Source organism: Crocodylus porosus, unplaced genomic scaffold (assembly GCF_001723895.1).
Source record: "Crocodylus porosus isolate Cpor-Errol unplaced genomic scaffold, CroPor_comp1, whole genome shotgun sequence".
In the NCBI taxonomy this organism is placed as follows: domain Eukaryota; kingdom Metazoa; phylum Chordata; order Crocodylia; family Crocodylidae; genus Crocodylus; species Crocodylus porosus.
The window spans coordinates 714,863-726,894 of NW_017728915.1; the positions used below are offsets into that span (position 1 = coordinate 714,863).

The window sequence follows — 12,032 nt, forward strand, 5'->3', positions numbered from 1 at the left end:
ACATAACAACAAAAATGGTAAGTACCAGTGAAGCCAGTTTGTTCATAGGCTACATGAACTACTCCGTGGTCCCTCCCTGTAGTAGCATTTGAAGGTCAACAGGTCTCAGAGTGGTGCAGAACTCAGAATTCATTAAAGTTGTGTTTTCAGTACAATTTTTCTTCAAATGGCTGCAAATTACTGGCGAGTAAAATTCACTATTACTTTGTATTTTCTGTATTTCACACCAATCTTAGGAGCAAATGTAGTAAAGCTAGTAGCCTCAGAACAGAGAGGTTGTTGGAAATCCTATTTTCAAAGCCAAACATACTACACTATTCTGAGATCTGTTGGGAACATGTTACTGAAATTACTCCACCACTTCATAGGTAACTACTTCTAGACAATGCTCAATTACTTATTCTTCTCAAAGCTTATAGGTATTGATTTTTGTCTCCACATTAAGAGAGTCTGGTCTAATTCCACATAAAGCAGTTGGGAGGACATGCAGGCAGTTTCAAAGCAACAGATCAGAGCTACTCATCTGCACTTGTGTAGATAAAATGAGAGGCGTGTGTGCAGGACACTTTAAAACAGGCTAAATGCTTTGGCACCACTTTAATGGTGTCGGTGTTTGCATGCCTTGGCAGTGTATTGCATATTAATTCCAGCCTCTGTAGAAAATTCGGTGGCGCAATCTGCCTTAAATGAGTTGGGGCACAGCAAACTAAAATCAAGGAGTTTTAATTTGCTGCCTCTTCAGCCATAGAGCAAAGCACCAGGCTCCGTGCAGCTCCACAGCTCTGCAGGAAGCCCTGCAGGCAGCCTTGCAGCAGGCTGGGAAAGCAGGCTTTGCCCAAGAAAAACAGCAGGCCTGATCTTTCCCCCACTCCCCTCCCTGGACAACACAGCCAGAGCTCCACAATAAGATACTTCCTAAATGATAGTAGAAGAAAGATAGGTCCTAGGCTTTTAATTACCCATCTGTTGCCCTGAAGTCTGTAAGGACACTGCAAATACCTCAGAAAAAAAAAGAAGAGCTGAGGGAACTTCCCCTGCCCTTCCAAATCAAATGCAGCTGTTATACATAGATGTAATTAGATGTGCAAATTCAAACAAATGCTTAGTCCAAACATTTAACATAGGATTTGGAAATTTAATCTAAAAAACTCCCCAGACAGATGGTATGAGCTAACCTGCATGCTTCTGGAGATCCAGAAGAACACCTGGATAACTTCAAGGAAGTGGGGACATTTTTTCCCCTACTGGCACTTACTGATGGTTCTGGACTGTGCCCAACTTGCAGGAAGGCTGAAGCACCTGTTGTAATAAATCTGCAGACCTTAGCACAAAGAAGTGCAGTCAAGCACTTAGAAGCAAAGGTGCACTGATACATTGGTCCCATATCGAATCGGCACCAAAATAAGGAAACTTGACAGTATCGGCAATCAGCTTTTTTTTTGGCTGATAATGTTGTTGATAATGTTGTTGTTGCACATAGCCACAGTGCAGCACACAGGCAGCCAAAAGCACAGCCAGCAGCACGGAGACAGCTGGGTCCAGCTGGTAAGTCTGTTGTGAGGGAAGGGGCATTGGGGTGGGATGGGACAGATTGAGGCTCCTGCCACTGCACGCACCCTGGGAGGGCATAGCAGGCATGTGCCCTTGGATCTGCATGCAGGGCAAGGGTGGGATGCTGCTGCAGGCTGGAGAGGTGCCAAGCTCTTCCCAGTTGAGGGGGGGGAGGTTTGGGCCAGGGTTGCACTCAGGGCAGGCGGCAGCAGAACTGGGATGGGGGGAGCTATGAGGAATTATGGAATGGCTGCAGCTCTCCCCCCCACCCACTGCAGCACCCCACCCACCACCATGAATGCAGCCCAGCCCAGCCCTGCACCAGGAAGAGCTCAGCAGTGCCCTAGCCCCAGTCCACAGCAGCAGCCTGCCCTCGCCCCATGTGCAGATCCAGGGGCACATGGCCCCCATGCCCTCCCAGGGTGTGTGTAGCAGCAGGAGCCCCTCCTCCACCAGCCAGCCTGAACAAGCTGCTCATGGCTCCATCCCACACTCTGCCCTAGCTGTGCAGCACCTGCCCCAGGCCCAGCCCCACTCTCTCCCTCACCAAGGGGGCCTCCATCTGCCCCCCACAACAGACTTACCAGCCAGATGCTGCTCTCCAAACTGCTTGGCTGCTTATCGGCAATTGGACTGGTATCAGCCCATATGGCTCGTTAAAAATCAGACATAGATATCAGCCTAAAAAATCTCTATAGGTGCATCTCTACTTAGAATTTAATTCAGAAATATCATGTCATAAAAAAGGGAGGTGGTATGGCAGTTTAAGGCCTGCAGTCTCCCTTCAAAATAAAGCCAAGGGATCTTTGCAAATTTACTTTGTGGAGTTTTAACTGACTGGATGAGTAAAATGGCAAAATAATTATGGAAAAATGTCATCATCTTTGGAAGAATTTTCAAGAGTCATAAACACATATGACTTCTTATAAATGTTTTTGTGATGCGAGTGACTAGAAATTGAAGGTGACTTTAAGAGTTAGGAATAAAGTCTCATGTGTTAGAAACATGAGTTTATATAGGAACACAGATGTACAAAGTGCTTCCATTGGTTTAAATATGCCCAGCAGACAACTCACTTTAAATAGATCCACTATAAAAGTTACTTAACTAACATCAGAGAATAGATCATCTTCAAAGACGGTAAAAAGACTGTTACAGAAGTTATAAAAGACCAATAGCAGAAAAGAAAATTAAAAGCATCTGATAACTAAGGAAAGCACAGAGTACTGTGTCTCTTCTAAGTAGGAGTGTGACACCCACTGGCAGTTTATAAAGACTCTCAATCTGAAATCTAGTCTGTTTAAAGCTATAAATTATCTTAAATTATAACAATTACTTCCTCACCCAATTTGTTTATCTAATGTCACTTTAAAACCACTCCAGTTGTCCTCATTTTGTGAAAAAAGGTCACAAGCAACAGAGCAAACTAATTTACAATGCATAAAGCAGGTCAACTGGGGAGGAAAAGAAATCTCTTTCTTATCTTTTCAGTTATAGCAATCTTGGCTGTTAATAGTAATAAAAACCTTCAGAAGAGAGATGCAATTTTTAAATTGAATGTTTTTTATTAATACGTTCAAACCTATGAACTAAAGGAATTTTATCAGTGACACATTTGCATATTTGGGTATGGATTATATTGAAAGATTGAAATAATTGGAGAAATTGCAGATATAAAGATCATCTCACCCTCTGCCTCATACCGGGAACAGTACTGTACACGATATACAAGAATCTGCCCTGAATGCCAATTAAAACATTGTACATAGTATTTCAGCAGCCATTAGAACATTCTCATTTTTAAAATATTTTAACTTTCATGACCTTTTAGCTTTATAATCCCTGACCGCAGTTTCCATATAGTGCTAGAGTTATGTCAACACAGAGTAGCTTTACCATATACAATCAAATTTCTAGTCAGTTCAAAAAACCTTCACTGAAAGACAGCCACTGAGTGAATGACTGAAAAACTGTTACAAGTTTAACTTAGTTACCTTTCTGAGTTTTTGATTTCTTCCGTTACAAAATTAAGTGTATCCCAACCCGAATAAGAGAACAGGGCAGAGTACAGGGCAAGAGAAATGTCTCCGAGGTCCCAAGAAGATCCTTCAAATGCTTTTTGAAAGTGTTCTGAATGTCCTGTGTACGGATTGAAGAAAATGCATACATTACGATAAGACACAGCTAACAAAGAGTGTTTTAGGATGATGTACAAAGTTGCCAACTGAACCAAAAAACAGAGTCTCAGTATCTCTAGAGACTGCTGAACCACCTTTCTATTCTTATAGACAACACTCACCATGTGGAAGCAGAAGTGATATTCTTCTACAGTTAAAAACTTAGTCTGCTCACAACAGCACAAACAGAAATCAGGTACAGTGAAATACATACTTTTATTCCAAAACAAAACTACAAGTTCTAACACCCTTGACAGTACCCTTCCAGAACTTCCAGCAAATGTATACAAGTAAAATAGTACAGTCATAGTGTGTACCCTGAATTTTGAACCACTTAACCTGTGTATCAAAACTAAGATTTTATTTCTTGGAAGACAGTCCTTTAAAAATGTTTACAGAATCTTAAGGACAACTGATTATCCAACTGAATAAATCTCTACTTCAAATTTATGAAGCTCTCATTTATTTGATGGGGTATAGTTCAGAAAAAACGCAAAGGAAACCCAATTAATTATTCCCCAGTCTTATTGATTAATATTACCAACCTTGATTTTAATTTTGCAAGCTTACCCTGGCATAGTTTAACAATTCCTGTTATGATGATGACAATAAGGGCAATGACTTTGGCATAGGTGAATACATCCTGCACCCTTGTTCCCCATTTAACATAGGCACAATTTATAAATGTTAGAAGACCTACGAGACAAAAAAGGGAGAAGTAAGCTATGAGCAATCTTCTGTTAAACATGTATTTTAAGTTTTTATCCATATCATTTTAAAGTTGAACCTACCTTGCAAGTATCTGCAATACCTGCAAAACTCTCATGTCAGTTCCTTAATTTATGACAAAAGCAAGAATAGGGAAGTGACACTCTAAAGGTTTTTCCTCCCCTTTTAAGTGAAGTAAAGAACCTTCATGTGTTACACTTTTCTGCACCTTCATTAAACTGTGACATTAAGAGCAATTAATATTGCTTTCAAGAGCAATTAATAACGTAAGCTCCACAGATAAGGCAACATATATCTGATAGAAAAAATATTTATTAAAACCGATGTCAGTAGGATGAAAACAGAAATCAGAAGCTGTGCTGGGGAACTCAAAATTTGCAGTCCTATGTGAATTTCATTTTTTCCTCTTGAATGAGCTTAGCCCCTTTAACTATAGACAATTAGTATTCCCACTTATGGCTAGTCTACATGGAAAACTCAGTCACAGTAAGCTTGTGGGCGGAATAGCCAATGCACTGTAAATTTACAACCTAACTTACTGTACACTAACTTCCCAGATGCACAAGCCCTTAAATTACCTCTCTGTTTTCCTTCAGCATTAGAGATTCACCAACTGCTCAAATTTAAGTGAGACATTCAAAGCTAAAAGCACATACTTAGAACATCTTAAGTTATAATGAAATATCTGAAAAATCAAGTTTCCAAAAAGGTCAATATCAGCATTGTTTGCCAAGATGAGCTGAAAACATTCAGAAATGTTATTTTGAAGGTACTTTTCCACAACAAAAAGAAAGGCAGATTTCTAATTTTCATGAATATTCCAACTGGTAGTGTCTGTCTTTACAATTGTGTGATAAAATGTCTCCAGTGATCGCCTCTTTTTGCTGCTGCTATATGCTCACGTTATTTCCCCTTTGCATTCTTCAGTTTTTCCTTTTTATTTCTGAGCATCAGAAAGGCTTCCATTGTATGTGCCATATTCAAAGCTCAATCTTTATATTTTTCTTTAATTCTAACTTTTGCATTGATTAGGATTATAAACAAGTAATCAAATTCAACCCCGAATTTTAGACACCTCTCTCAGATGCACATATCTGCACTAGCAAGTGAAGTATGGGCAGTTAACTTCAACCATATTTTTTAAGCTTATATATAGCCTTAGACTACCATGTATTTTAAGTACATGGATCAAAGTGACTTCTTCAAAGTGGTGAAATGGCAAGCCCAAAAGAAAATATAATAAAAAGTACAAGGGAAGTAATTTAAACCAGGGTGCAAGAGATGACCAACAAGAAGAGTGCTGCATGCACACTTTAGCTCAGGGATCGGCAATGTTTTTTGGGTCAGGTGCCAAAAAAACCTCGCAACCTGGACTTGGAAGATGTTGGCATGCTAGAGATGGACAGCAAGGGAGCCATGAGGGCCTGATGCTTGTGGTAGCATAGCCCTGGCCTCTTTCCTGCTGTGCTCCCCAAGGCACACATGCAGCTGCTACCAGCAACAAATCTTGCCACTGTCTGCTATAGGCAATCTGGGCTCTGGACAGGCCCTTGCCACCCATCAAGTCTGGATGGCTTGCAGTAGGCAGTGGCCAGGCTACAAACAGCTGCACTAGGGTCCAGAGTACCAGCCCAGCGCCATGGCAGCAGTGGCTGTACACATACCTTGGGGCTCAAGGCAGGAAAGGAGCCAGGGTTGCACTGCACTAGGCCCCTTCCCTGCTGTGCACCCCAAGGCACACATGCAGCTGCTGCTGGCCACAGAGCCAGGTCAGGACTCCAGACCCCAGGGCACTGGTTGCAGCCTTCTGGCTACCTGTCGCATCCAGCCTGGGCTCTGGGCAGCTGCTTCCTGCCATGAAGCCTGGGCTGCTCACAGTCTCCCCAGTGCCTGCTGCAAGAAACCTGGGCCCTGTGGCCAGCAGCAGCACATGCTGGGGGTTGCTTTACCTAGAACCTTACTCAGTCCAGGGGCCCCACAAAAAAGTTAACAATTCACAAAGTAAACAAGAGTGATGATCTCATATGAGCATGATACTTGTGACCTGTAAATGCTAGCAAATAGAAACAGCTGAACAAGATTTCATTAGAACTTTGCACGACCATGTGAAAAACAGAAGCATCATATTTCAAAAGCTAGGACTGAATTAGCTTCCAAGGAACTCTTGAGAAAAGGAATGGCCTTACATCTAACTTCTACTATGAATGGCCACTGTAATAAACCACTTGTACAGTGACAGAGTTCTTTATGCTGACTGGCATTTCTTATACTATCTTCATATATGTGAATAATCATGAATATGTTCATATTATGACATTCTGCAAAGTAACTTCAGCAAACAGATTACAGCGCACAGCTTAGCAATGGAAGGGGTCTGGCATGTTCAGTTTTTGACTAAGTTTTCTTCTTTAAATTAACCAGAGTGTGGCAGAGCACCAGTGCAGTGCTCACCATGCTGGGGCTGTTACAAGCTGCGTGGGAGCTTGCTTGCAGAGCAGCAGGGAAAAGCCTCTCCCAGGAACCAGTTTAAGGGGGAAGGTGGGTGGTAGAACACTTCGGGTGTCTGCCACGTTAAGAGCTGGGGGCAGGTGTGGCCCCAGCTCTGATGAGCGGCCATTTTAGATCCAGGTCAGCAGAACAGGAGGCTGCAGTTTGCTGCCCAGTGCCATGGAAGGACCATCTCCTGGTGAAGCTGCTGCTCCTGCAACAAGTTGGAGTTGAGGGAAAGGCTATAGGGAAGGAGGATACCTCTTGGTCCTGGGCATGACTTGAAACTGCACCCTGCTGAAGGGTGGCCTGGTGGGACTCCCTGTCATGGGGGAGTCTGCAGGAAATGCCAGACTAGTTACCTCCCCAGTGAAAGGTGAGGAGGGGTGCCTTAGCCCACCCAAAGGCAGGGGCTGGGGTTATTTAACACCAGAGGCAGTAGAGGGCAGTGTGGCACCTGAGCCCATACGGGGTGCAAGACCCGAGAGAGCAAGAATGGTGGGCCATGCACACCAGCAAGTGGCACCTGAGCCTACAGGGGGTGTTCGACCCCCAGGCCCCAGAGAATGGGGCAGAGTATGTACCTCAGTGAAGGCGAAGGTGCAGCGTGGGGTGCACGGGGCACCCAATAGCCTGCACAAGAGTGGCAGTTGGGAGGCCTGGAGAGAGTGGTGAGTAGAGAGGGGTAGTAGTGAGTCTCTGTGAGGAAGGGGCATATAGTGAACAGGGGGCTTAAGGGTAGGTCCTGCTAACATGGGGGCATGGGGGCTGAGTTACATTCAGATAAGCCTTCAGGTGCCTGAGGCCACAGATGGGCTAGAGGCTGATTGGGTGAGATGGCTAAGGAAGAGCCACAAGTAAACAACAGGGTGAGTCAGGAGCCCCTAACTGAGAGCAGCTGGGTGAGTGACCCAGCGAGAGACCAGAGGCAGAGTCAGACCAGTGTTTGGCAAACCGCCCAGTGCTTGCTTGGATGTGGGCAGTGGGAGGTGCTCAAGAGGCCACGCCCTTGCTGGCCAGGGAGTGCAGGGAAGTAAGCCCAAGGACCCTCCAGGTGAGGGCAGGGTGAGTCAGGCCCTGGGGAAAAGGAGGGGCGGGACAAGTGTGGCCCCGCAAGGGGCAGTATGAGAGAGACCGTGTGAGAGGTGGTACAAGTGTAGCCTATAATAGGGAAGAATGCAAGAGGCCTAACACTATGCTGAGTTGGGCCCAGCCTTGGGCCAGAGCAGAACACAGCTGTTAGAAACATCTGCAAGACTTGGGATGCAGTACAGGGATGGCTGGAGGTACACGCATAGGCTCAGGAGAACAGGGCATTCAAAGGGCAGCCTCCTGCCTAATTAAAACCCTAGTCATTTAACAAGGCATGGCAAGTGAGAGAGGTGGGTGGTGTGCCCAGAGGTAGGTGGGAGACTAGCACTGTGGCTGGTCAGGGAGTTCCCATGTTGCCATACAGAGATAGGCTAGTACTTTGAACAAGCTTTCTTGAAATCAGAAATTAAATATTCTATTCATGTCTCCCTCTAATTTGTCAATTTGCTAGTTTGTATTGTTTAGAACTGTATAACAATGCCTCCGCACTCTCACAGAGCGGATTCTTAAAGGTATTCAAAAAAAGCCTCTCAGACTGCAGCTACACCTCCTTACAAGAGCCAGCTGACATTATCCAAAGAAATGACTTTGTTGAAATAACACTATTCTTTTAAAACAGAACCTCCTGTGGGAATGTGTCAATCTGGACAAAATTTGATTAAAAATTGAAAAAAAGTCTTCAGACAGTTGAAATAACCTCCTCCACGAAGAATCAGAGGCTGAACTAGGGTATAGCCACAGGCTTGTCTACATGGGAAAATTATTGTGAAATAAATTATGAGCAGTCATTTTAAGTACATTAGCTATTGCACAATAACTTGTAGGTTCAGCTTAATCTAAGAGTTGAGAAATAACTCATCTAAGTTATTTTTCAATGCAGACAAGACTTTAAGTAATGAGAGGGCTTACCTTGTGGTCTCATAAATAAGGAAGATGTAAACGTCTAAACCATGCTGCTTATGAGCTAGAAACCACTTTCTATCCCTATTGTAACACAAAGTGCTGTAGATGCAGGGAGCAACAGTTCTGAGATCTAATAGGAGTAATTTATGTGTTAAAAGTCAACAAAATTACCACCGTTTCTAAACAATACTTACACACACAAGCAGCTGCAATGAGACGACAAGCGAAATAAGGAGGCTCACAAGAAAGGAAAACAGGCTGCACTATGTAGTTAGCAAAGGTGATAGCAATAATTGCCTGACTCGTTGGCTCAATGATCAGTAGTGAAGTCCACAAGCGAATAAATGCAATGAAGCTGCCAAATGCCTCCAAGATATATGCATAGCTGGCTCCTGACTTGGTGATAGTGGTTCCAAGTTCAGCATAGCAGAGAGCTCCAAACACTGAAAAAATTCCTCCAATTGACCAAATGATCAGTGACAACCCATAGGATGCACTGTAGATGAGAACTCCTTTCGGAGAGACAAAAATACCTGAACCAATCATATTGCCTACTATGAGGCTGATCCCATTGAGCAAGGAGATTTCTTTTTTCAGTTGCATTGAATCTTGATTTTGGTCATGCATTTTTACAGCCATCACTTGGATCTAGCTTGCTTGCTTCCTTGACGGGGCAGTATTCAGATAAAGAACTACGAGACATTGTACAGTTCCATGCCAGAATTGCTGTGTATTCTCCAAAATTTCAAGTCACAATCTAAAACAAAATAAGACAACTGAAATCAATATTAATTGCTTCTTACCTGTAACTCTCCTGCTAACCCTTTCTAGTCAAAGTTGAGAGTTACCAGAGATATGATATACCAGGGATATCCTTCTCTTGCTACCATATGTTGGTAAGTTACGTGGTTTCAAAAAAGTGTACTACTTTTAATGATATATGATATATCTGAGCAAATGAGACAGTCCCAACATACCTCAGAAGAAGAAAGGTGGAAAAAGTGACTGATATGGAGGAAGAGTGGGGAGAAAGTACAAAACAATTGATTATAAGGCTGGGGGTAGAGAGAGAAAAGCAAAGAAGATATGAACACATCAGAAGAACTGAAAAAATGGAAAACAAAAGGAATAAAGGAAGAAGAAAGAAAACATAAGAACAGAAGCTGGGAGCAGTTAGGACAACATGATTTACTGCCATATACAAATCAAATTTGTTTCAATCCTTTACCCGCCAAACATGACTGTCTCTTACAGTGCCAAAAGCAAATTGAAATGGAAAATGTGGAGCTAAAACTTTCAAATGCTTCACTTTATTTTCCATTATCTTCCATTCATTTTGAATGTCTATTTTCATCTATCCTTGCTCATTACCAAATTCACAGTGCATGTTTAAATAGTTTTCTATAGAACAGGAGGGGCAATTTTGGGCTAGTTATGATAAAGCAATGTAGCTACCAGAACTGGCTTATTTTGCATTTAATTTCTTTATAACAGTAACTTACTTAGGGTTATTTTTAATGCCATGTAGCAGGTTCACCTTTCAGAGCTTGGGTTGAGTCCCAGGCTTGAGATCCTGCTGTTTTGATGAGGAGGCAGCAGGAGAAAAAAAGTCATGCCCCTTTCCTGAGGAGGAGAAGAGCTCCTGATTGAACTGTCAGGTCTGGAAGACTTCAGGGATGGAGCCCTGGAGCATATAAAAGGAGCTGTGTGCCCAGCATGAAGGGCAGATGCAGGGAGGGACTCAAGAAGAGTGGAGCCAAGAAAAGCTGGGGAGCTCTCCCCCAGCAGGCAATAGGCCCAAGGCTCCTGAAGCTGCCACTGGAGGAGCAGCCTTGGAAGTGGTGTGAGACCACTTGGCTGTTGATGGCGCACAGGGACAGTGCACTGAGACCCAGCCCTAGGAGCAGTGTGAGACTGCTTGGGCCCATAACGATGCATGGTTCAGTGCATGGAGCCCAGGCTTTGGGAGCCGCATGCAGCAGCTTGAGCCTGCAACCCCAGCAGGGCCTTGGGGGCTGCAGTGAGGTGGCTCAGGCCTCATCTTCCGGCAAGCTACCAGGCCCCACAGTGTGCAGGGAGGCACACAGACCCAAGACTTGGGAGCTAGGGAGCAGCAGAGGCTGTTTGGGTTAACCACCCAGTGTGAGGATGTATGGATGGAGCCTGAAGGGCCCAGCCTGGGCTAAAAGAGCCCTCGGTGCTGAAGTCAGGGCACGGAGAAATAATAGCGCTGCAGTGTGAGGCCCAGAAGCCAGCAGTGGGGGTGCAGCAGCTGAGGAGCTGAATCCTTGGTGCCCAGAGTGGCGCACAGGGTGGGGAGGAGCCCAGCAGTGCAGGAGAGGTGCTCCAGCAGAGGAGACCACATCGAGCTGTGCCCTGACCACTGCCACCTGAAGGAGTGAGAGTCATTTGGCCCCTGGGTCCCACAGGAGAAAGACATTTGGGGCAGGAAAACCCAGAGAAGGGGCTGGGTGAGCAGCTCCCCCACCTAGTCAAGGCCCTAAAGGGAGAGGCCCCTGGACACCCCCCGCAAGGGACCCCATTGGAAGAAGGATTATCTCTTGCCATGGGTCAGAGACTATATTAAGGAATAGATGTTATTAAGATTGTCCATGTTTGTACCTTATATTTTGTGATTGAAATGTGGTATCATGATTAGAGTTATTTAGGGTTTGACCTTGGTTGTTGGTTAATGTTCACTGTATAAATATATGTTTATAATATTTAGTTTTATGTTTATTATAACTCAACAAATTATATATAGTTAAGAACTTTGGGTTAGGACTAACTCCATGGAGGAAAGAGGCATCCCTCTCACAGCACACCCTTGGGTGTACCCGGGTTACATTTTGGGGACTTGTCCAGGATTCGGGACAGGTGATTTGCTGCTATAGGTGCTGTGCTTCTCTACAGAGGTTTCACCCTAGAGATATGATGAACCGTAGTGGTTCCCAGGCTTCAGGGAGCGCTAGTGCCCCAGTAGTCTCAGAATCAGGGGGGACACTACCTTTTCCAGCTTGGGACTCTACTCTACAGCAGGTCCTCAGAGAGGTGGTGGAATCCTCAAATGATAGGGCTGCTTATAAAAGACTG

The 12,032-nt window shown here is 44.2% G+C and overlaps 1 protein-coding gene across 1 annotated transcript in view; it reads right to left on the reverse strand.

Moving 5' to 3' along the window:
- Positions 1-10,289, reverse strand: part of SLC7A6 (solute carrier family 7 member 6) — a 30,313-nt gene extending 20,024 nt beyond the window's left edge. The window contains 5 exon segments of the mRNA XM_019535470.1: positions 3,546-3,690; positions 4,299-4,424; positions 9,134-9,569; positions 9,571-9,696; positions 10,168-10,289. Coding sequence (XP_019391015.1) covers positions 3,546-3,690; positions 4,299-4,424; positions 9,134-9,569; positions 9,571-9,642 — 779 coding nt within the window. The 5' untranslated portion in view covers positions 9,643-9,696; positions 10,168-10,289.
- Between the last annotated feature and the right edge of the window lie 1,743 nt (positions 10,290-12,032).